At 43.9% G+C, this 24,356-nt stretch overlaps 1 protein-coding gene across 1 annotated transcript in view; it reads left to right on the top strand.

Annotated features, from left to right (window-relative positions):
• The window catches only part of atrnl1a (attractin-like 1a), a 246,474-nt gene that overhangs the window by 122,124 nt on the left and 99,994 nt on the right, over positions 1-24,356 (top strand). Inside the window, exons 23-26 of the mRNA XM_041947414.1 lie at positions 2,456-2,550; positions 3,250-3,328; positions 5,534-5,691; positions 20,105-20,166. Coding sequence (XP_041803348.1) covers positions 2,456-2,550; positions 3,250-3,328; positions 5,534-5,691; positions 20,105-20,166 — 394 coding nt within the window. The remainder of the gene's footprint in view (positions 1-2,455; positions 2,551-3,249; positions 3,329-5,533; positions 5,692-20,104; positions 20,167-24,356) is intronic.

Genomic DNA, 24,356 nt, shown 5'->3' with positions numbered 1-24,356 from the left:
GACGCCCCGGGATTTTACAGCTGAAAGGAAGGCGATGACTAAAGTGCTCTCGCTCTCTGCAGTGTGTGCGACACAAAGTTCTTCTGCTCTGTAGGTTGAAAAGCTCTTGCGGTGCCTCTGCTGTTTGCTGCCACTCAGTGCAGGACAGCAACAGATCACCTGTAGGAGCAGTGGATGTTTTTTCACCGTCTGACTGTCTGCCCAACAAACCACAGTCCTCTGCCGCCGACTGCTGAACCGCTCCTCTGTGGAGCTAAAACAGCAAGAATTCAGCCAATGATGCAACACTTGGACACAGTGGATTGCTATTGTCCCCATGATGCAACAAACCCACATTAGATACTGTCTTTTGTTGCTGTCATTACAGAATTGTACTAATGCAATTTTATAGACCTTGCACAACAGTTAAATATATTTGATTAAGCCAGTTTGTGTTAGCATGATGCCAGTCAGCAGTGGTGGACAAAGTATTCAGATCTTTTACTTGAATAGAAGTAACAATGCCAAGCTGTCAAGTCCTGCATGTATATGAGAAATAGTATCTAAAGTATTAATACCACAAAGCTATTCTAGAGTACCACCAATCAGTTACACAAAGTGAGATACATCGGTTTAAATGGAAATACAGTGAGAGCAGGGTATCAGATTGATGCTTAGTGATGGCATTACTCAACAGTTTAGTTATTAGTTAGTTTCATGAGAGAAACAGAGGAGTCAGTGGATCGATTTCCAACCCAGAGTCCATCAAAGTAGAGCCGCTGTGTAAAATGTGAATAACAGCAGAATGCAGTCATTTACAAACTGTGTTTACATTCAACAGTTCTATGTAGTGTCTCTGAGTCCAGGTATTAATCTCTTCATCCAATCATGTCGCTCCATCCTCGCTGTGAACCACTGAGCCTTTCAATCATGATACTATCAGCTGTTTCCAATCAACCTGTTTACCTGTGGAATGTTCCAAACAGGTGTTTTTGGAGCGTTCCATATCTTCCCCAGTCTTTTCTTGCTCCTGTCCCACCTTTTTTAAAATGTGTTGCTGCATCAGATTCAAATATTTAGCAAAAATGTACAAAAAATCAATGAAGCTGATGATCAAACATGGAATATATTGTCTTTGTGCTGTTTTCAGTTGAGTTTATGTCAGAAAGGATTATCACATTGTTTTATTTAGGTTTTACAGCCTCACTACTGTTGGAATCAGGATTGTAGGTAGTTTGTGCAAAAGCTCATTAAAGCTGAAATCCATGAGTTGACTTGTATTGAATGATACTGAAATAACTGCAACAAAGATGGCAGAGCACCTCGAGCTGCATTTGTGGCGTCGTCTCATCGGCCGCTGCACACACACTGCGTCATTGTTGTCATGATTAATGCTGATTTATTCACATGGAGAGCACAACTTCCATCAAGCTTCAGTCGTGGGTTAACAGATGTGGCACAGTGACAAGTTAGTGATTTTTTTTTCTCCTTAATTTCAACGGCTCACGTCAGCTGACCGACAATCACAGCAGTGAAATAAAATACAGCAAGAAATAATGAAAAGGCAGCGTGGAGACATGCTGAAAATGAAAGAACGAGTGTTGCCTGCCGGAGTCTGTTTTCACCTGAGCTGTCCTTGGATGCAGACAACACACACACACACACACACACACCTGGATCACCCTGAAGGGTTCGCACTCAGCAGTCACGCTGATTAACTGAAAAAATATCCTCTCACCCCATTATCCTCTCATGGCCACAAAGCTGCATCCTCCCCTCGGTTCCCTCTTCTCTCTCTTCTCGTCGGTCTTCCCCTCCTTTCCTCCCCCATCAGGCAGGCGGACAAGGTGACCCGGCGTGGCTCCTGCTGTCTGTCCAGATGTCGAATCACCGTGATTCCCTCTACACGTCGGCCATTGTCTCGCTAACAAAGAGCCGCTTCCGGGAGCCGCTTTCAAAACTGATTAAACCTCTGAGGGAACATTATTATTTGGACTCTCATGTTCGATTCATCAACCCGTTAGCTTGTCTAAGAAAATTTCATCCTCGTTGTGAGACTTTAGTATGTGTGTGTGTGTGTGTGTGATCGTAACACACCTTGTTTATCCGGCTGCTGATTGAGGTCTTTGACCAAAACTCCGCCGCTGTAGCCTTATTCATCTAATTGAATATCGACTGGCACTCGGCACCTTCCGTGTTTTTATGTCATAAATCTGTCTGCGCTTGATGGCGTTGTCAATAAAATGAGCCGGAATGGAGGTTTTTATTTGAAAGGGTCTTCTTAAAGGGAAAATGAATGAGATCAGAGGCGACCGAACAAGGAACTGAATTATAAGTGAAGAACGATTAACTGGCTGAAGCTCTTTGGTGCAAATAGAGCAGTAACAGATGAAGTCATTCTAATCAATTCAAATCTCTTTCTTTTATCTGTGTTCGTCTTTTTTCTTCTCTCTTTCTGTCTCTCTCTGTCTCCTAGACAACCTGCTGATCGATTATCAGTTTACCTTCAGCTTGCTTCAGGAAGACGACCGCTACTACACCGCTATCAACTTCATGGCTACACCTGAACAGGTAAAACGTGCACTCGAAGGCACACAGGGGTGTTGATAGGAGACTTTTGCTCCATGTTACACTGAAATTAGCGTGCAAATGGAAGGATTTCCAATTAATCTGACTCTATTTTGTATGACACTCTCTGATACTTGCTTTGCTCGGACAGAAACATGGTGATGGCCTGCAGCAGAAATTGAACAGGGAAAGTCGTGATTACTTGATATGCAACATAAAGTAGGAGTCAGCTGTCGGCAGAGAGAGACGTCTAAATTCTGGAGTTTTGTCTGACCTGTTTTTTCAGTACCTAAAGGTGTGTTCAGGTGCAGCTCAAAGTGGAATTTCAATGCGGCGTTGCAGACAGAAATCAATGGAACGAGGCAGGAAAGAGGCCAGCAGATTCATATTCGCCCAAGGTGACACAAGTTGAGGTGAAGACGGGTTAGATCAAGTCAAAAATGTTTTAGCAAAGTATTCTCCTGCTGTGCTTCATGAAAGTAAAAGGTCAGCTACTGTGAGGAAGACGTCCAACAACGTGAGCTGCAGAGCACCCCAGCAGACAGTAGATGAACCGAAAAACAGCAACGATGTCTGAATGCATCTTAAGCCTTCATCATTTGCTTTTCCTGCAGTGCTCCACTTCTCTCTGCTGTACGTCAACATCAGTTCATGCAGCTCAGCAACAAAACCGTCCATTTCTTCTCTTTTCTGTTTGTGCAGGCCAACAAGAACCTGGACATGTCCATCAATGCCTCGAACAACTTCAACCTCAACATCACGTGGTCCTTAAGCTCAACAGGTAAAGGACTCATTCACACGTTAATGCTCTATTAAAAATCACTGTCTGATTTTCTTCACGACTTTTTGGTTTCTCCTCCCGCTGTATTTGGGGTGGTCAATAAAAATGACCGGCCTGCAGCCACACGGCTGGTTTCACTTGTTTTTGGCTGATGCAAGTGCAGCACACACCACACATCACATAGCACACATTCCTATAGCATGCAGCTCTCTTCTGGTAACATTATTCCCAGTACGGTTCTGTCCACCTTCAACCTGTGTGAGTTGAATCATCCAGAATAACTGAAAACACCTGTGGGGGGTCTACAGGGCCTGAGAGAGGTCAAATAAAAGCAACATCTATGATTACAGCAACTTAAAACTCCCTGATTTCAGTATTTTCAGCGCTGAACAGCTAAAACCTGCAATGTTGAGACGTATTTTCAGAATTCTGTCAAAAATAAGAAGCACAAGGAACACACGACGTAGCTAAAACAGTTAGAAAGGACATTAGTCTCTATAATTGGACTTTTCTCTGACTTGTGCTGTCTAATGAAACTTAAAATGAGCTGTAATATAAAATGTAATATGAGTTTGATTCAGTGATCGATTGTTTAGCCTGTTTCTGAAGCTCTGTCATCAGGCTGCCTGTCTGTAAGGATATCAGGCAGCATCTTCTATTGGTGGCCATAAATGAAATGGTCATATCCACTTCCTGTTTGCCTCCCGGGGATTCCCCCTCTTGACAGAACACATCAGACGTTATTTTGAATTTTGGCATGGGGTGTTTTATACGTTTTCCCTCCTGATTTCAATTAAGATAAAAGCACTCTGCTTTCACACTCGCAGTGTCTGGGGGCCCAGAGCATCTTCACTGTGGGACTCTGTGTGTGTGTTTGTGTGTCTATTACAGAGTGTTTAATGGCCCCGATAAAGGAAGAGGTGGAAATATTTTATTCACAATGTCTGACAAACTCAGCCATTAACACAGAACTGCTGATAACGCGCTGAAGGATACTGAAATCAGAGCACTTCAGCGCTGAGAGAAATTTACAAGCTCGCTCTGAATTACTGCGAGGTGTCATGAAAATAATTTGCCTGCTTGAGATGAAAGGCACGCCTTCACATTTTAACATCTAGACCGTTTTCGTCCGACCTGCTCGCTTACCGCCTTTACTAGGTTGCTGGCGCCGACAGCAGCCTGGCGGATGGCCGCTGTGTGACTCTCATTGTGCTGCTCTCATGTGGCAGCAGAGCTTTAAACTGGAAACTCCACAAGCTGCAGGGGGAGTTCAACTGATGGGTCCTGGTCCCAACTTATTCCTTCTCAGACCCACCTGGACCTCACCTTTGGACGCTGCCATCCTAAATCCATTCAGTTCACTCTCAGTGATTAATGAATGAACAGTTAATGGGGAGTGGGGGGGCGATATATGTTGTTGTTCACTGCAATGTGCAGAAACACTACTTCAAATAAGATGAGAATCCATGATTTTGGCTAAAGGCTAAAGAGTCGGACAGCTGATACCAGCCCAAAAATGGCTGCAGTGTTCCTCTGGCATGGATCTGCTCACCATCCCCCACCCCAGCCTGCAGTCTTATGGGGACAGACCCTCCCAGCAGAGATTCTCCACACTGCATCTGTGGACTTGTTCACCAGGGTTTATGGTCTTACTTAATTCTGTTAGCAAGTATTGCGACCATTATTCTCTGTTCGTCTCTGTTTTGTCTGCCTCCATGTGTGTAAAGTGTCATCAGGTCCCTTGGAAGGTGCAAAAAAAAGTTATTCTTATTCTCACAGTGGAAGACAATTCTGCGTCTGGGATTGTAAAAATTCAGACATTTTTTGACGTTCCTCTTTCCACACAGCCCCTCCTGCCTGATCACCGTCATCATGCAGGTCATACAAGACTGCGAGCAACACTTAGTCAGGCCTCATTGTTCAGTTTGACATCAGTGTCAGCCAAATTGTGGCCAAACCCTGATCTCCAAATCTGAAACAGAGACCATTCAAATGACATATATGTGATATTCATGGTTTTCATGGTGATGAAAACAATAAAAACCCTTAAAGGTCTCATGTCTGTCCCTTCATGAGAGCTGTAGCTGCCCAGCAGACGCTGCTCAGATGCTGGTGAATGACTTTGTGAACAACTGTGAGACTGCTGGGACGGAAAACTAGTTCTGCGCCTCATAAAGTGTCCTCTCTGCTGCATGTTTCCCACAGCTGGCACCATCTCAGGTGAAGAGATGCCCATCATAGCGCGGACCAACATCAAGGAGCACCGGGACAGTTTCTCGTGCGAAAAGTTCAACTTCAGACTCCACCACAACATCACCTTCTACGTCTACGTGTCCAACTTCAGCTGGCCAATCAAGATCCAGGTTAGAGGCTCGGGGGAGGGACGGATACATGGGGTTTGGTTGTGAGGAGGATGAAGGATGATGACATCAGAGCTGATGTTGTTTAGAATCATTGTTCATAGTCGCTCTTCTTTTGGCTGCTCTCTGTTCGCCACACCTGTTTTCATCTCAGGGCTCCACCCAAACCCGCCGTGGAAATCCGATTTTGTGATCCACATGCTTGATTTGGCACAGGCTTTTTATGCTGGGGGCCCCTCCCCTCTTATCTCTGCTGGGAACTGGTGGTTAGGAATACACTGGCTTGTGGGAGGAGACCAGGGTTCAGTGTCTTGCCCACGCACAATTTGGGGGTCTGACCTCCTGAGTCACAGTCTCCCTCTTTATTTTAAAACAGAAAAAAGCAGCAAAGCCTCACATTGAGAAGCTGGATGAGATAAACAGTGAAATAAAGGAAGTAAAATGAGTGAAAAGTGAAGTCCAGCCTTGAACGGCTGGTTGCCACACGCGGCTGTGATTATTGCAGGCGGGACGCTCAGGCTTCTTCTCGTCCTGTTTAATGGCTGCAGCACGTGAAGCGAATGGTGATGATTATGATGATGACGGTGATGATGCGTGTTCACATGAAGCATGTGTTTGATTTGCAAGGAGGAAAACAGCCGAGCGAGGTTGACTGTCGAGTGAGAAGGAGTCTGAATCACCTGCAGAGCGAGTTACAGGCACACTGAACTCTGGTTGCGTTCGCAGAATTAATTCTTCCTTTTCATTTTTTAGTGTTTCGCAGTGTTTGTAAATGTTCTTCAGTTCACTGCATTGTGCAAGTGCTCTCTATTAAATTGCTTTTGTTTTTAATTTGAATGGTTATTATTTCTGTGCCCACACTGTAAATCAGTTTTCTTTTGGGAATAATGAAGAGGAATCAGTGAATAATAGACGACAACATGCACGTCTGTTCAGTGTAATGGGATAAACTGTCATGTTTAGCTTGGTACAGGCCAACAAGACATTTGTAATCTTTATAAAATGTAGTTACTCAAACAAGCATCGGTTTCCAATAAACCAACATTTATCAAATTCAGATTTCTTGTGTTGTCTGAGGGAATATTCTGAAATAACAGCAAAAGATAAAATTAATGAAGTTTATTATAATCCTCAGGGAAACAGTATGTTTACTCCTAAAATCTACCAATGTTTCCCTCATACAAGTTGTACAATACTGAATACAAGTTAAAACCTGCTTTTGATGGGAACGTTAAGCTTGTTTTAAATGTGGTTTAAAATAAATCGATTTTAAAAAATCAATATCAGAAAGAAAAATATTTTCTAAATGCACCTTTAATGCTGCAGGTTCCAATGTTTCAAAAGGTTTTCATGTTAAAATGACTCAAGTTCAGTTGTCTTATTAAAGGTCAGACATGTTGTGATCTGCAGAAACAAACAAACAAACAGAAAAAGAGCCATTATATTGAGTTTGTATGTGTTTGGACGAACAAGGTAAAGCACAAAGTATGGTTTGCATCATCGTCATCATCATCATCATGATCATCTCCAGCTTTCTGGAGCTGCCATCATACAGCTCCGACAGAACGTTGAGCATAAACTATTCGGAGAAGTGTTTGGAAAATCTGCTATCACATTTAATGATCTGTGAGTTTTCCAATGTCTCTCCATCAATTATGCAGCACCGGATTAAATCTCCAGGCGGCAGCCACACACACTAAATATTCACGCTGCAGCCTTATGATCCATTAAATTGAAGTAGACTTTTAGCGGTGATATTTTAAGATGACTGTCATGCAGGGTGCGGGCGTGTGCTGATAGATGGAGTCAAGAAGTGACAGAATGGAGGAATTAGGGGAGAGTGAAGACGGGCTGGCTGGTTAACTGATGCTGAGACTCCCGCACAGTCAAAATGTCCAGTGTTGAGAAAATGGAGACTGCCTAATTGACAGATTGAGGCAGAAGGACAGCAGGTCTGGAGTCAGATAAAGACATAAAGCAGAGGATGGATGGACGGGGGGATGGATGGACCGAGGGATGGAGAGGTGATAAATGGAAAGACTGCAGAAGCTGCTCGGTTACATAAGCAGTCAGGTGAAAGTTAAAGGGAAAATGCAGAATTAAAATCGTCTTGGAGACACGAAACGATCCCTCACTGTCAAACCTATTTCGAACAGTTTGATTTATAAATGATACTCGCGTGAATTTATCTTTTTATTTTCATCAATAAATCCTGTGAAGACACTTGAGGGCGAAGTGCATACATCAAAAAACCCTGCGCCTTAAAAGGAGGGATTATTTAAAAATTTAAAACCAACAATAAAAGTGTCCTCCGACGGGTGACGTCATCCCGGTTCACCTCAGGCCGCCCGTCTGTTAAACTTCATGTTAGCCGACTATTAACTATTGAAAGCACATAAATGAGTCATACTGTTGCGATAGGGAACGATGTGTGCCAAGTAGCAAAAAAATGCTAAAAAAAACAACGCTACAAGGCTCACATTTATATATTATTTATTTCAGCTAAATACAAAACAAAGCTCCTGGAGTTATCCTAAGAAACGGATGATCCGGAAGCGTTTGGGTCAATGAAACCTTCTTTTTTTGTTGTTTTCGTTTCATCACAAACAGCCGTCGTCTCATTAAACCGATGAGGTCAAGCTTGAAAGTGACTGAAAGCAGCAGAAGTATTAAACCTGTACTGCCGACGTGAGCTTTGACGTGACAAAAGAACAGAAAACTGAGCCGCTGATGGTGTGTCGAGGGCCTGCAGAGCAGCGAGGTTTGACCTGTGCAGTCCCCAGTCACCTGGTGAACCAAACGTAAACTCACCACAATGCCAAGTGGGACCATGAAGCTAAATCCTAATCATCTTGTATTATCGCAGTTGTTTGCTGTATATAAATGATGCTGTTTACTGCTGAGCATCCTGCACCTCGTTATGGGTCATTTGTCCATCGATCGCTCCCCTCATATGCATTTCCCATTAATGCCACGTTATCAGAGCTCCATATATCTGCTGGTTGAAAGGTGATATGATAATTACCGCGATGAGGCCTATCTCGCCGGGCGTAACGCGAGAAGCACTCGGCGTCCGGTCCTGTGACCTTGGTGGCTTCTGACGCCAGAGCAGGGTGAGGATGAGAAATTGTCCAGAGAATTGGCAATGACCCGGTCTGATGTATTTGATGTAATAGACCTGCACACACACACACACACACACACACACACACACACACACACATCCAGACATGAAGGACAAAGCGAGAGGAGGAAACAGCGTAGAGGCCTCATGGGGACAGATCATAACCACTACTGGCAGATGTCAGGAATTGTGGAATAGTTATTCATTCCTCCCTGTGGGGGTGATTTTAATGCCCTTCTGACCTTTCCTCTTCTCCCACTGACATGTCAGACCTTCTCCTCGACCAGTAAACAAACAGTGGCTGGAGGTCTGTGAAGTCTGTGTATTCATGCTCTCCAGAGGAGGAATCCTCATGTTTCTGCTCATCAGCCAAAAAATCTTTACTGAAATGTCAAAATTCATCAGACAGATGCGACAAACTTACTGAAGATTTCTATTTTGGCCGATCTATGAGCTCCCGTCTCGATGAGACCCTCACAGAATGCCAGCTTTGAGGTATTTGTAATCTAAAAGACAGGTCGTGACAATGAGTTTAAATCAGTTAATCACATCAGAAGTTACTGGATCCGAGGATCCGATCCGACCTTTCTGCTGTGCTTCGTGCGTGGAGGTCTGACAGCTTGTGTTCACACCAAATGTGATGTTATTGTTTGTGGCAGTGAGACACAAACACACACCCTGATTCACAGGCTCGCCGCACGTGGTCTGGATGTCAGGTCCTTCTCTAGTTCACAGGGACCCCTGGGCTGCCCGCACTGCAGGTCTCTGCTGGACTGGAGTCTGATACCACATCTGTCCCGCTCTCGCTTCTGTAGAGGTAATATTCTGTGAAAGCCTCTTCAGACAACAGATAACAGATTACCCCCCCACACACACAGAGAGAACAACAGCTGTTTGGGTAGCTTTTGGTATCAGAACCAAACATGAATCTAGATGCTCAAATAAGTGGCAGCTACATCCGCACTGACGTCCTCAAAGCCAGTTTTGTAGTATTTTATTATTGCAAAGAGGTGCAACAGCAGCATGCAACAAACAAACAGGAAAACTGAGCTGCACGTGTGGAGGAGTCGATCTGAAGTTAGGACTCTAATAAAACATTCGCTGAGAGAAAAGGTGAAAATAGTCTCATGGACGGATCAGCGTCCTCAGTGCAAAGCGTCCTCGCCTTGCAGAGCTGGGTGGAAATCCATGAAAACACACGCATGCGGTATCTGCACACACACTAATGTGACCTGTGAGTGTTTCCCCGGCGGCGCCCTGACGTCAGCCGGCAGTCGAGGGCTGGTTGTGAGGCAGGGGGAGGTGTCGGGATCGGCCGTTCTGCCGGAACAGATTTTGATTGGTTCTGTCACGCTGACCTTGCACCTTCTTCCTCGCTCTCCCGCACTCAGCATCGTGACGCGACGTTTGCCGGAGCGTTCCTGGTTTAAGTGCACGTAGGGGAGAGTTACGGCGTCCGACCAGGCGTTCAGGATCAGGATCCCTTCAGGAGTTAACGTCTCACACAGGGAATCATGGATGAATATGTCTCCATCTCAGGGAAACACCGATCACGAATCTGGAAGCTTCATTTGTTGTTAATTCATTCCAGTTTTAGAGATTAGACTTTAATAGTTTTAAATGTTAGACTTTTAGAACTTTACTTTCATGATGATCACATTTTTTTTTAGAAAAAGCTTAATTTTGAAAGTGTAGAAAATCAGTAGAAATCATATTTGTAGCTGCATCGAACAGAAAATTCAGATGTGAGACGTGTTGCAAGCGAATATAGACCACCGCTGTAATTTTTTTTCAGTTTGACACCAATTTTCAACAAACGAGGCCCGGCCTGGATTCGTCTCTAATCAAAAAATCATGTTTTATTGATTGAGCCCACAAACATTATGGGAACGTGACCCACTTTCTCTCTTCATCTCTCTGTTTTGAAAGAACTGTTAATTTAGCCAGAAGTTGTATAACTCAAGACCATAACTGTTTCTAATTTGAACATCTCTGTTTATAATTTAGCAGAAAATGTTATCTCAAAAGGAAAGGACTGGAATAACTTGGAAAATCGACTGCGATGAACGGCCCTGTGTCAGAAACGCTGATTTAAAACAAACAGCAGGGGACAAAACACACGTTCTGCCCCTTTAAATCCTCATTTGTTATTATTGCTGAACGACATGTGTCTTTTCTTGCGTCCACTTCGTCTGTCTCCATCCTTGGCTTCCCTCTTTATGTCCCTCCAAGCATTACAGCCTATAGGCGAGCTGATTAAAAGCCGGCTGTCAGAGGTGAGCAGCCATATTGTTGCAGATGAACTCAGGGCTGCCGTGATTGGTCGCTTGATTTGATTTGCCGCTCAGTCACTTGTTCATCCTCTGCGCCTGCCATCATTAAATAGGAAGCCTCTCCTAATCAGATATCTGACACACACACACACACACACACACACACACACAGAAACAGCCTGGCTGATCATGCCAGCGACAAAGTGTGCTTTATTGGATTAAAACAGAAGTTGAAATAGTTCACTGTCTGACCAGTGCACACACACACACACTCACACACACACACACACACACACACACACAGAGCAGGGTGTATCAGATGCATCTCATTGAGGCAGTATTATGTTCCACAGGCTGACAGAGCAGAGTGAAGGTTGAGTGCTGCCCATTTAACCGGGCAGGAAGTCAGCCGCAGTCATCGGGAGGAATCAGGCCGGTCGTGTGGGGATACAGAGCGCGTGTTTGAGCTCGGTCACACTGACGTTCATAACAGCAAAACATCAGCGCGGATCAGAGGAAAAGTAAATCTGTGCAGAACTTTTACGACTCGAGTGAATTCGTGCCGTTGATCATTTGTACGTTGACGGTGCTGATGTTTGAGGGAATGGAGAGTTTTATGATGCTAATCCTTCTCTGCCCCACAAAATACAAACAGTATGAGCTGAGACACAGAATAATCTGCAGGAGTTAATTGTACAAATACGTCTCTTAAGTAAACTATAATAATAATAATAAATGTTATTTGTATAGTACCGCTCATACAGGAACTGCAGCTCAGAGTGCTTTACAAGAAAGAAATCACATGCAGCAAGTGAGTGATTTACATAGAAAAGACAGAATGGATGTAAGAACAGCTAAAAAATTAATGTAAAATAAGATGGAGGATAAAATTTACTTGATAATGATAATAAGGATAAAACTAAAAATAAAGACAATGCATAAACTCAAGTAAAAGACAACATTTTAACAGAGGTGCAGCAGTGCATCAGCGTGAGACAAAGCACAAAAGTTTCAGACCTGCATCAGGAACCAATAATTAGTTAGTTAAAGGCTCAAGTGAAGAGAGCAGTCAGGCTGCAGCCCCAGTTTTCTTCCCACTGCTGCTGGAAACCTCCAGTAGACCGGCAGCAGACGGAGTTGGCTGCGCTCTGTCGTTAACCGTCCATCGTAGATCATCAGCCGGCCCTGGAAACAGTCACTTTCCACTTTAGCAGGCATTTATTATTCTCTGATAGACGAATGAAGCTGGGGAGGAAAAACTCCTCAAGAACGCCAAGAATTCCTTCGCATGACAACCATGTAAAGGCTCAAATTGCTGGTTAATGACAGGCGTCACATTTATTACCTGCAGTAATTGTTTGACCTGTAATGTGAGGCTAAAATTAGTGTTGTAATTATATGTTGTCACATCATTTGTTTAAAATCTTTTACACCCTGATGAAGTCCAACAATTAATGTAATGCAGCGCGATGCACTTAATAAACACGTTATTCTCTCTTTGAGCTCATTGAAGGAGACATTTGCAAGCTTTGTTTTGTTGTTTGCAGATGCGAACACAGTCTGATCAGACTTCAGTGAGTAACTGATGGCGACTGATGTAATTGAACATGGCAACGTGGAAGATGACTTTAGAGATCCCACAGTGAGCAGAAATCAAACAAATGAAATTCAGATGAACAGCTCTTCGTTGTGTTTTCACTGCAGTTTGTTGCTTGTGCTCGAGCTGCAGATTGATGCAGAAACGGGTCTTAAGCACCTGTTTAAAGGAGCTACATCTGTGAGCTCTCCTAACAAGTGCACACATATGGCACAGCCGGACTCATTTGCATATCATGTAGGTGGAGGCGGCACTTGGCAACTGCCTCGCTTCGGTCATTAGGTCCTCATGAAAATGCAAATAAGGAGGGAAAGTGTGTATATACACGTTTCAGTCCCTGGGAGATTCACATTTACATTACTTAGAATGCCTATGTTAACATGTTTGACCTAAACGTTGTTACTTATTGGACAAATGGAACAAATAGATGTGAAAACTGGAGAGCACAAAAGTTCCACTAAAGTCACTGTATGACTGTATGTTAGATCGAGAAAACACAGAGTACCCAAAGTCAGAGTAAGAAACATGAAAAGTCATCAGAAAACATTTCATTTCCTTCTCAATAACATTCTGTAAACGTCTGTGAATCTGAAACATTTTGGACCACTTGAATTTAATGTAGCTTCAGTTTGATTTTGCACCAAAACGTTTGCGTTCATTTAGTATTTCAAGGCGGAGAATTATTATTAATTTGAGAGAATTAATGACTAAATCGAGGGAATTACATACATGTATTGAGCATACAAATTGGTCATTTTAGGCAATCATTTGTAATTGAAGCAGACAAATTGCAGATTTGGTGGAGCTATCATATATTTTCCTTCCTTTGCATCTGCTCTGCTCGGTATAGTTGGACCAAAAAAAACAATCAACACTATAGTGTCAGAAAAGATGTGAACGGCAGCAAGTGTCCAGTTTCTAACCAAATTAATTTATTTTTATTTCTCATTTAATTATGTTGTTAATGAGGTTTCTTAAATCGTAGCTGCACACAGTCTCGTTATGTTGCTTGGACTGAAAACCAGTGGTGATGACTGCAGCAGTGATGTGTGGTGAAGCACTACGCCACCTACAGTTACATCACATGGGGGCGTGGTCGCAGGTGCCACACCTGACCCAGCCGTCATGCTGGTTGTGTGGGAGGAAGACTCGAGCGCTGTCGTTATGAGCGAGCGTCCATCAGTGCTGAACCGGTCCGGGCCTGTCTTCCTGTCTTCTGCTCAGCAGCCTGCAGCCACAATGAGGATGAAGTGAGAAGAGTAAATGAAGTGTTCCTGCTGCTTTATCTTTCCCTTCATCGTCTCCCACTCCTCTATTCATCTGCGTCCCTCTGCTCTTTCTTTCCATCCCTTTTTCTTCTTCTTCTCCTCTCTCCCATTCTCTCCATTTTACCCCCCCTTTCCTTATTGATTACCCCCTTTCTTTCATTCCAGGTTTTAACAAGCAGCCCTGAGTTCAGGGTTAGGGAAATAAAAGGCAGCCCACTGCTGTCACAGCTTGTGGATTTGCTCCCTGAGGGTCACTGCAGGCCTTCAGTAATGACTGTTCTATAGAACGGGGGTCCTCGGAGTCCTCTTTACGTCATTCCCATCCCTCAGTCCGTCTCTTCTTCTCACACTCTCTCCTGTGGTAATTGCAGTTTTTGCTTCAAAATTAAAAAAAAAAAGTATTGCCTCTGAACAGTCGGCTGACCCCTGATCTCAAAACAATTATCTTCTGTAGAGAAGGAACACAGCTTTGTGGTTATTTCACTGTTTGTTGGAGAATTCCCGCCTGTGGTCGTTTTTCTGACCCCGACTTCCCCGCAGCATTTCTCCTGGTTACCTTCTGTCTCAGGATGAACTGTGTGTCAGCACTTACAGTCCAATCTCCACATTAAACACGTGATTTATCACAGTAACATCAAGCTTCAGTGCATCGATCCGGGACTGTTTCCTGAAAACGTCTCACGGCTAACATGAACGTAAAATTTTGGAAACCTTCTTTCAAAACCGCATTGGAACATGGACGCCTATTGAAATAATAGATTTACAAATGCCTCCCGCCCATTCATAGAAGACTAAGTGTGTTGTCACAACCTGAGCTCCTCATCGTCACGTTCCATGACTCCTGTCATTTTTGGCTGCCTCCCAGATGACTTGGTCTGTTTCTGCAGTAAAGACAGCAGGAAGACTCGTAGGAACACCTACATGTAAAAGTTAAACTGAACCAACTTAACACAGCCTGCAGCTGCCAGTAGATCCTCATCGGACGCTGATTGGTCCGAACAGCTGCCAGTAGATCCTCATCGGACGCTGATTGGTCCGAACAGCTGCCAGTAGATCCTCATCGGACGCTGATTGGTCCGAACAGCTGCGGTTCAGCCGCAAGCACAACTCGAAGCCCACAAGACGGATTCTCGGCTCGCGTGATCTCGCAAACCCAGCTGCCTCTGGATGTAACTAAAAACCCGCTGTAGCAGCTAAAGAGCCAGATATTTCCCTCAGGAGGGGAGGAGATTGGACTTAGATTTGCCATGTGGACAGAAAAATGACTCCGAATGAATGAATGATCATGTTGCTCTGTAACTGCTGGACGTGGAAATCAGTTAAACATTTCTACTGAAGAAGCGATGGTGTATCCATGTTGTGCTCACAACTCGTTTCTGTTGCCCCCAAGTGGCTAAAAAATAATCAGCTAATACAGGTTACATCAACACTCTCTCTGTTCAGAAGGAACTAACGTTGTCTAGCCCTCACGTGTGAGATGGCCGCACTTTTTCAAATGTCATTTCCAGACAGTTGAGCCGACATCGCACTCAGCAGTGCAATAGTCGACACTGACTCGTCTCAGTAGGACAGAAATCTTGCTTCGTAATTTCAGATATTGTTTTACTTTTACCAGTTTTGCATAAGGAAGTTGGATGTGAGGGTGATCTGGCTGCGACATCTGTCACCCCATTGATCGCTAGGGTTGATTCCGCTGATCCGGCTGGCTCGGCGGGTGTCCCCTTCCTCCCTCACCGGTCCATGTGTGTCCCTCCCGAAGCCCCGTGCTCGGTGGAAGAGGACCAGGTTCCCCCGGCGGACGACCATCCATCGGTGTACCAGTATTAGCATAAGGAAGTTGCAGACGTTACTATGGCAACATGCCTCGGCTGTGACTGTGCATTAGTCCTTTGCAGACTTTTAGTGACCATGTAAATGCAACAGTTAAACCCTGCACTGCTTCTTCTGTGAACAATAAATCAACTCTATTGCGCGACATAAGAGAAACAAACACTTCTGAGATGACCACGGTGCAGATTTACCTCCTCTGCCACTCAGACTCAGTGGGACCTGAGCGTTGCACTAGTATACCATGTTTTCACGACTGCATCGCTAACATGTTTATGGTACGTTCTTTGTTTGTGTACGTTCAGCTTGTGTTGTGCGTGCGTGCGTGCGTGCGTGTGTGTGTGTGTGTGTGTAATGGGGTCAGACTTGTGTGTTCGTGGCTCTGCAGTGGGGTGGATCTGGGAGAAAAGGGTGTGGTTTGAACGGCTTATTGATTATAGTTGTTTTTAATGACTGCAGTTGTTGTAAATTGAAATGATGGCTGTTGGCTGGAGTTGGTGTGGAAAGTGTGTGTGTGTGTGTGATTTTAGGAGGAATGTCAGAGTCTTTATTATTTACTCTATTAAATGTCGTGTTTGTTGCTTCACAGTTTGTCCACTGAGCGTTTATGTGTCTTCCTGTTTGAAGAGTTGTTTGTTGCATTCATTTTTGAGTGTATTTTCTTACAGTACGTGTGTGTGTACGTATTTATTTTCCTCCTGAGTTAGTGTGTGTGTGTACATCCATAATAAGCCTTTACATTGTCAGGGGATAATGATGTAAATTGCTGCATGGGAGGCCTGAATGCAAAGCCAGGCTCTTTTCTCCCTGATGCCTGTATTAATGCTCCGTCCCTCCGGACCAGAATCAGCTTTTCTGCAGGTTTTTCACTGTCAGGCCATTTTACCTGCTGCACAAATGCCGGTAAACCTCTTAAGCCCATTCTACCCCATTTCTTTCTCTCTCCTCCTCCCAACTGGTCCCAGAGGGTTCACCAAAGACAAAGACGCAGCCTTTCCAGCTATTAGGGCCATTTAATGGTATCCCCATGTTGAACATGCGTGAAATATATTGCTGTCAAACGTATTGTGATGCCTGTGATCAGTGTTTTCATTTCTTTATATCTGCTAGTTTCAGTGCTGCTCCAGAGCTTTCGCTGATTTTAAAATGGATCTTTGGCAGCCCTCCTGTCAGGAGGATCAGATGATGTCACATGCTAATTTGCCTATCGGTGGCCTCAGCTGCACCACTGTCACATTGTCTTAAAGTTTTATAAAGGAAAATGTAAGACTTTAAAGCCAATTAAAATGAAAAATACATGTCTATTCAGCTCTTAATGTAAAAATGAAAATGAATAAAAGAGTGCAGGTCTGCCAGGCAGGGTTGATTTCATATGAAACGGCTCTTAGTTTCGAAAACTACTTAGTTTTCACACTAAAGACAAAGACTTGACTTTGAGTAAACAACAAAATGTCACCACAGATGTCCTCATCCACAGCAATCTGAAAGCTGTCATCAGTGTCTCCCATTGGCTTCTTTTCTTCTAACACGCTACAGGTTAGAAAGTGTAAGGACATAAAGGTACTTAGTTTTTTATTTATTGTATTTGCCCTTTTTATTTGGCCTTATTTAGCCATGAGAGCATTCTTAGATGGTATTATTTGTGTGTGTTTTTCACAGAAATATGTTTTCCTAACCATAACCAAGTAGTTAGTACCAAACCTTAGACGTGCAGATCAGGCAGCACTGATATAACGTGAGCTGTATGTGGGAAAAGTCATATTGGTTGATTTTGGACGATACTGAAAAGTAACCTGTTTCATTGTTTAGTTTCTGAGAACTACTCAGCCAAATGGCAAATACTTACAAATAATGCAGTGGCCCACAATGAGGCGATGGGTATTCAATTGGCTGCAACCTCACCACTAGATGCAGCTAAATCCTCCACACTGGCCCTTTTAGACCAGGTATAACCCTGGTTGGTGCAACTGGCCACAGACTCTTAGTTTTCAAAGAAATTCTGCACACAAGCATCATTCTCATTCAGCTCAGCCTGTTAGCCACTGTCCTGTTTATGTGTCGACCCATGTTCTGCAGGCGTCCGTCTGTGATGTTAACCCACAAACACATCCAGCTGTTTTTGCTGAAGCATCCAACGAAGCTTGAGGTTCCATTTTAAGGAACTGGAGCTGGGTCTGTGTTGCATCTGAACACCCCAGTATCTCAGGGTTCCTTCACTAAGTTTGGTTAACTAATAGTCTTTTGATCCACCTGTGGTCTTAAGCTTGGCCATTACATTACACTGGCGGGATTAAGTGTGTCCCAGAAATACGTTGCTCTGCTGTGTGCTTCTATCTCAGAATGCACATCCTCCTCCGACTGTCTCGAAACAAGACATCAGGATGCTGTGAGCCTTCAACAGAAAACTCTGCTCTGTTTTTTTTACCTACAGGGCAGTAAAGTGAATGGAAAATCAATTATGTCTGTAATAAATAATCCTCTTAACATGAGGGAGTTTAAACATGAACAACAATGGTTTTTCAGGAGGTTTTCATAGCTGAGGGCCAAAACTTTGCTCTGAAGCGGCAGGGTGCACCTCTCATACTCTGAGACACACACACACACACACACACACACGCACACACACGGCTGCTGATGAAGACAGATTGCAGTTATATTTTGAGGGATGAGATAAGGTGAGAGGTGAGGAGCAGTTTTTGTCGTGATCTGTGAGCAATGTGTGGGTGTGTGCTGATGAAACAAGTGGAAATGTGTTAAACACTTGTTTATTTTTTATTTAAATGGTGCAAGCTACAGTACAATGTGTATTCTTGGACCGTATAGAGAAAAACATTTTCTTTGTTATGCTTTTTGTGCTGTATGCCCCCTTCTTTAGTTGACATGGAAAACGTATGTTCCATTTAAAGGCCCAGTTCTCCCAGATCATAAAAGGGCACTTTTTGCCAATCCACCCTGGTGACGCTGTATTAATTCATGCAGATTTTGCCTCATTTGCCAAGTTTTTGACAGTGTCCCAGCAACGATAAGCAGTAACAGCAGTGAGTCACAAAATAACTACATACTATCAGCCGGCAGCTGATTCAGAGGCCAGTAACTTAAAATCTGAACACTAGAAATCATCTGTATGACTAAATACCACAAGGACTAAAGGGCCAAACTATGCTTCTTTTCATAATTTGAGTGAATTGACCCTTTAGAATAGTCCTGCAGGATGTCTGAGCCAACATGTGTCAGATCTGTGGCTCAGGGCAGCAGCGGGCCACACGCTGCACCAGCATCCCAGCACTGAAACCACGATGATGGATGGTGCAGTCAGTGGATTTAGTGGTGCAGTAGCATCCAGCAGGTTTGTCGGAGCTCAATTGAACAAAGTGCCGCAGAGGACCGGAGAGCACAAAGGCCAGAAGCCTTTTTCTCACAGGCTAATCTCATAATAACCTACAAACCATACGGGTGGTGGCTCGCATTGTGTTCTCGGTGTGTGTGTCAGGCAAGGAGATAGAGAACATGTGAGAATGTATTTGGGAGAAGTAAAACTGTTGGCCTTATGTAAGCGGTCTGAACATTGGCCTCAGGTAAGAAACATGTTCATCCACAGTTACTGCATCAGTTTCACACGATGCTCTGTAACACATGTTTGAGGAAAGCAGGGTTACGTAAGGGCTCGCTGAGTCCTGTGGAGTCTATCGTGACCTGTCCTAGTTGCTTTGTGCAAAAAATCTCTCCAACAGATAAAGAATACACTCATTCCTCCTCAGTTTGATATATGCAATTATTAAATTCAAATCTATTCGTCATGCACCTCCGACCTGATGTGTTTTAGTCTTCCTTTAACAAAATAACCCTCTGCTTTTCTGTGTTGTGTGGTGTGAGGTGGCGTTATGTAGACCAAGAAGTAGTCCTGGCACAATTATCCGTTTATTCTACATATTGGGCAGAAAACTAAAATTGTAATGTAGGTCAGACTGGGCTGGAGGTTTGTCCATTGTGATATTTTGAATTGTGTATATACACAGAAAAGATAATAAATGGAGCAAAAATGCATTTTAAATGTGAGGATTTGCTGCTTTTGAAGACGTGTCAGGCTGATATTTGATGTATATTCATATGCAGAAATGAAAATAGCTGAGTTACATATGGAAAAATATGCATTTTAACTGTTTGTCAACTGATCAGAGTTAAAATATAGGACAGTTTTCCCACTGTGGTCATTCAGTAAACCTTCGCAGCAGAGGAAAATATCCTCAGCTCTGTCTTGGTTTATGTCTGCCACAGACCCCTAACTTTGTATTAAGTGCATATCTTTTCTGCTCTTTTCATTTTCCAGATCGCTTTCTCTCAGCACAACAGCATCATGGACCTGGTGCAGTTCTTCGTCACCTTCTTCAGGTAAATGTTTCCTGACTGGCATATTTACTGTATGTGCTGTGTTTGCCGCAGAGCATCCGCTGCTCCTCACAGAGCTTTGCTGCTCAGTCGTTCAGATCCCAGAGGCTCTTTGCACAGCTGGGCCATAACCTGAACTCATGACTTACAGTAGGTGGCAGCAGCCTCAGGCAAGACACTTAATCCACAACAGCTCTGGAGGTCTTCTGCATCTGCTCAACTGCAACAAGCAGAAGAGTGGGACAGCTCCTAGCTGTGAGTCGGGTTGCTGAGAAAGAGCAAAGATCCTTGACTGATTAAAAATACCTCATTTAACTCTCTAAAAAAAATAAGCAAACTACATGGCCAGCCTTGCAGTTACTTGTGATTTGGTGATCTGCAGCTCAAAGGGAAACACGCTTTATTAACGGCCTAAAACATTTCCATCAGGAGAAACATGCTGCAGCTACAGAAACAGTGCAAAACCAAAAGAAATACATTTTGAAAAAAATACAACGACACGGTGCCGCAAAAGAATAATTGTGCTGCAGAATGCAAAAGAAAATACATGAAGCGCAAACACACTACAAATACAGAATCAATACCAAATCTAAAGCACACAAATTCTGAAAACAAATACAGCAGCAACAGAGCAGAAGTTCTCCAGGCCTGTAGGGGGAGCTCTAAGTGGAACAGCTTGATTTTAAACCCAAGAGAGACGAGACGAGAGAGTGTTTGAAGCGAGCGGAAAAGTGCAGTAAAGAGGTGACGTGACATAAAAATGTTCGTAATCTTTTGGCCTCAGTCTTTTTCATTTGCTGCATTTTTGCTGTTAATTTATTCGTTTTGGCTTTTCTGCAGCATGTTTCCGTTGTTATATTTGTTTTGGACTTTGTGTTTTTGAATTGCATCCTTACTCATGAGCCGTCGCAGCGCATTTGCCCTCATCGACCACCGTCCAAATCATCTACTGTAGATTAAAACAAAATCATCTCACCAAACTGGAAATGTGGAATCAAATCATCCAGTGAGAATGGAAACGTACATTTATTTTCACAGATATTTACTACCTAGATCTGTCTCTGACATGAATAAAATTTAAGAGACAAGAGTAAAGAAAGTGTCGGTTGCTAGGTACCTTGCAGCTAACATCTGCACAGTTAGCATGCAGGCTGTTTGGGGTGAATCAACAAAGACTGGGCAAACTGTCCGGTGGTCAAATTCCTGCAAACGTCAGGAGGTAAAAATTCACATGTATATTCAGAAAAACTTAACAACATCAGCCAAGTGGAGAAGCAGCTGTGAGGAGGATGTGCAGGAAGCTCCATGGAGCTCAATCAGTATAAACCGAAACATACAATGGCAGTGAATGCATTTTTGGTCTGTGGTGTGAATCTCAAAACCAAATAAATCTGCAACTATCTGCATGGCTGGATATTACTTGTGATTTGGATGGCCTGATCCTGCCTGATGGCCAAAAGCAGATTCAGGACAACACAAACATGCATGTGTGTGTCGATGTTTTCCTGCTGTTTGTGGAATAATATCAGTGCTTAATAAGGTTAAAGGTATTAAGGTTTAATGCTTTAAACCTAAAAATGATTCCCATCTCCAAAATAATCAAATCCAGTGAAAACAAACAGCATGACAGAGCAGTGGATTTTTAATTTATTTATTTTTGGACTGTATGAGAGACGTTTATGTTACAGCTCGTCATGCAGACACAGTGGATATAATGAGAGAGTGTTTGGGGAACAAGTCTGGAATGAAGTCGGCTGTCTCCAGGCAAGATTCTGCCACTCAGCTGCAACACCGGACGAGTGTGTGTTGGTCCGTGTGCGTGTGTGTGTGTGTGTGTGTGCACGCTGCTTCCTGTATATGTATGCATGTGCTCCTCCTCGCTGTGTGTTGACGCTCGTGTGTGTTTGTGTCACTGTGCAGCCATGTGAGGAAGTGAGCCATTTTTGTGCCCACGGCCGGCTTCCGGACATCAGCGACCTTTAGGCCAGCATAGAGGGATGATGTCATCAGTAGGGGACAGCGTCAAGTTTTGCCGGGAGAGTTCGGTTGTGTGTGTGTGTGTGTGTGTGTGTGTGCGTGTGCGTGTGCGTGTCTGTGTACCTGTTGCTCTGGTTGTGTGTGTGTGTGTGTGTGTGTCAGTCACTGCTCTGTTTGTGAGTCGCTCTCTTCTCCGCTGCACCAGACTCTCAGTGAGAAAAGGTTATGTGCTACAACTACAGGACTTTTTTTTGTATTTGTTGACTTATTTACGGCCCTTGTTATATAACATAATGTGAATGTTTCTGCTCTGGTGGAAAAGGTATTCAGGTCCTTTGCTTATGTAACAGTAACATTACCACAATGTCAAAAGGCTCAATCCGAAGAGAATGGTTTTGAATTTTACTCAAACTTGTATAGATCAACATTATTGATATTAACACAGAGAAATCTGTGTGATGTAACGACGAGCTGCAGCTCTGCAGAGCTTTTTAGCCCTTACAGCTCAAAGTTTTGACTGTACGGCACATTCACTGTATTGTTTTGTCCCACCTCACTCTGTAAACCCCATTTCCAGCAGCAGCAGGCGGCTGTCTTCAGCAAACAAGCTCTAATAAAGCCACCATACACTAGTCTACCTGCCCAGCACAGTGACGTAAAGCAGACAAGGCCAGCGACTATTTGATGAATAAAGTGCAACATCAAGCAGCTAAAGAGCCAGACAATTTTTCTCAGGAGCTGCTGGAGGCCAAAACAGAGTCAGAAGCCGAGTGAAGTTAGAGCCACATTCATCAGGTGGACACAAACACGACCGCAGTGGAATAATGTTGCTCTGTGTCTGATCGACGAGAGAGAGAAACGCCAAAAATGATGCATCTTTAATCAAAGTGTCAGTTTATTCATGTTGTAAAGCATGAAAAGCACTTTACTGTCCAGATAAACTGAAGTTTAATAACTTTATATACTGAGGTCTAGTTTAAACTCACGTCCTCTGAAGTTTGTAAAATCCTGATAATTACAGAGAAACTGTTAGAAGAGACATCTGAGAGAAACAAAATGGTCAAGCAGTTCAGTTCCACAAAACATCAAACTTCACTTTCCTCCTCTGGCTTTGTTTGTCCATGTGTGTATTATGGACTGTGTCTATTATGGACTGTGTCTATTATGGGCTGTGTGTATTATAGGCTGTGTGTATTATAGGCTGTGTGCATGAGCCTCTGTGCATGTGTGGGTCTACATCTCATAGGTGTGTGTGCGTGCGTGCGTGCGTGCGTGCGTGCGTGCGTGCGTGTGTGCGTGCGTGCGTGCGTGCGTGTGTGTGTGTGTGTGGGCATGTGTGTGGGCATGTGTAATTCTTTTGGCTCCACTGTGCTGATATGGTCAAGAGCCAGAGTGCCAAAGAGCATGAGTCATGACTGTGCGTGCGTGAGTGATGAAATGCAGTCTGGCATCGAGAAGGAAGAGAAGATGAACGACATGCAGCAGATATAGAGTGAATCGATTGAAAGGAGAGATTATTTGAGGTCTGTATCGTCTATCGATTGATGTCATGATGAAGGAAGCATAACGTGGCCCAGATTATGTGTTTCATTAAAACAACAAATGAAATTGAAGATTTTGTTGTGGCCGATTGTGAGCGATCAGGCGTCTATACCCCTGTAGTGTCACATGCTAAACGACCTGTCGTGCAGCGTCTGTACCGCCCCGCGACACCCCAACGAAAAAACTAGCATGTCAGACTGTTTTGTCTTGACACGTCTAGTGTGACACCTCCCACGAGGTGTTCCTGAACTTTGACCAATCAGGTGCTCTCTCCAGGGCGCAGTCAGGTAACCATGGCGAGGAGGAGGATGAGGAGGGATGCTGAGGTTGCTGCTGTCAGGGGGGACAACGAAAGAGAGGAAAAGTTGGGTTGGGCTGTGGCAGCAGCACCCCTGCCGGTTCTCCTCGAGGGAGAACCATGACTGAGCCAAAAGAGACGAATGTTGGCGAGAAATAGCGGAAGCAGTTCATCAGCCCGGCGAGCAGCTGCCTGTGCTGTCTGAACGTTATCCTCGCTTCACCTGCCTCCTACATGACCTCTGAACTCGTGCGTGATTGTTAAAAAAGACGTGCTGTGATTGGACGGGATCATATGTGTAGTCTTGCCAGTCACCGACCAAGACACGGCGAGTTTATGGAGCTGTGATGGTTAGGTCATCGTCACAGGCAAAAAA

This window comes from Chelmon rostratus, chromosome 11, assembly GCF_017976325.1.
Source record: "Chelmon rostratus isolate fCheRos1 chromosome 11, fCheRos1.pri, whole genome shotgun sequence".
Classification (NCBI taxonomy): domain Eukaryota; kingdom Metazoa; phylum Chordata; class Actinopteri; order Chaetodontiformes; family Chaetodontidae; genus Chelmon; species Chelmon rostratus.
This window is presented reverse-complemented; position numbering and strand designations above follow the sequence as displayed.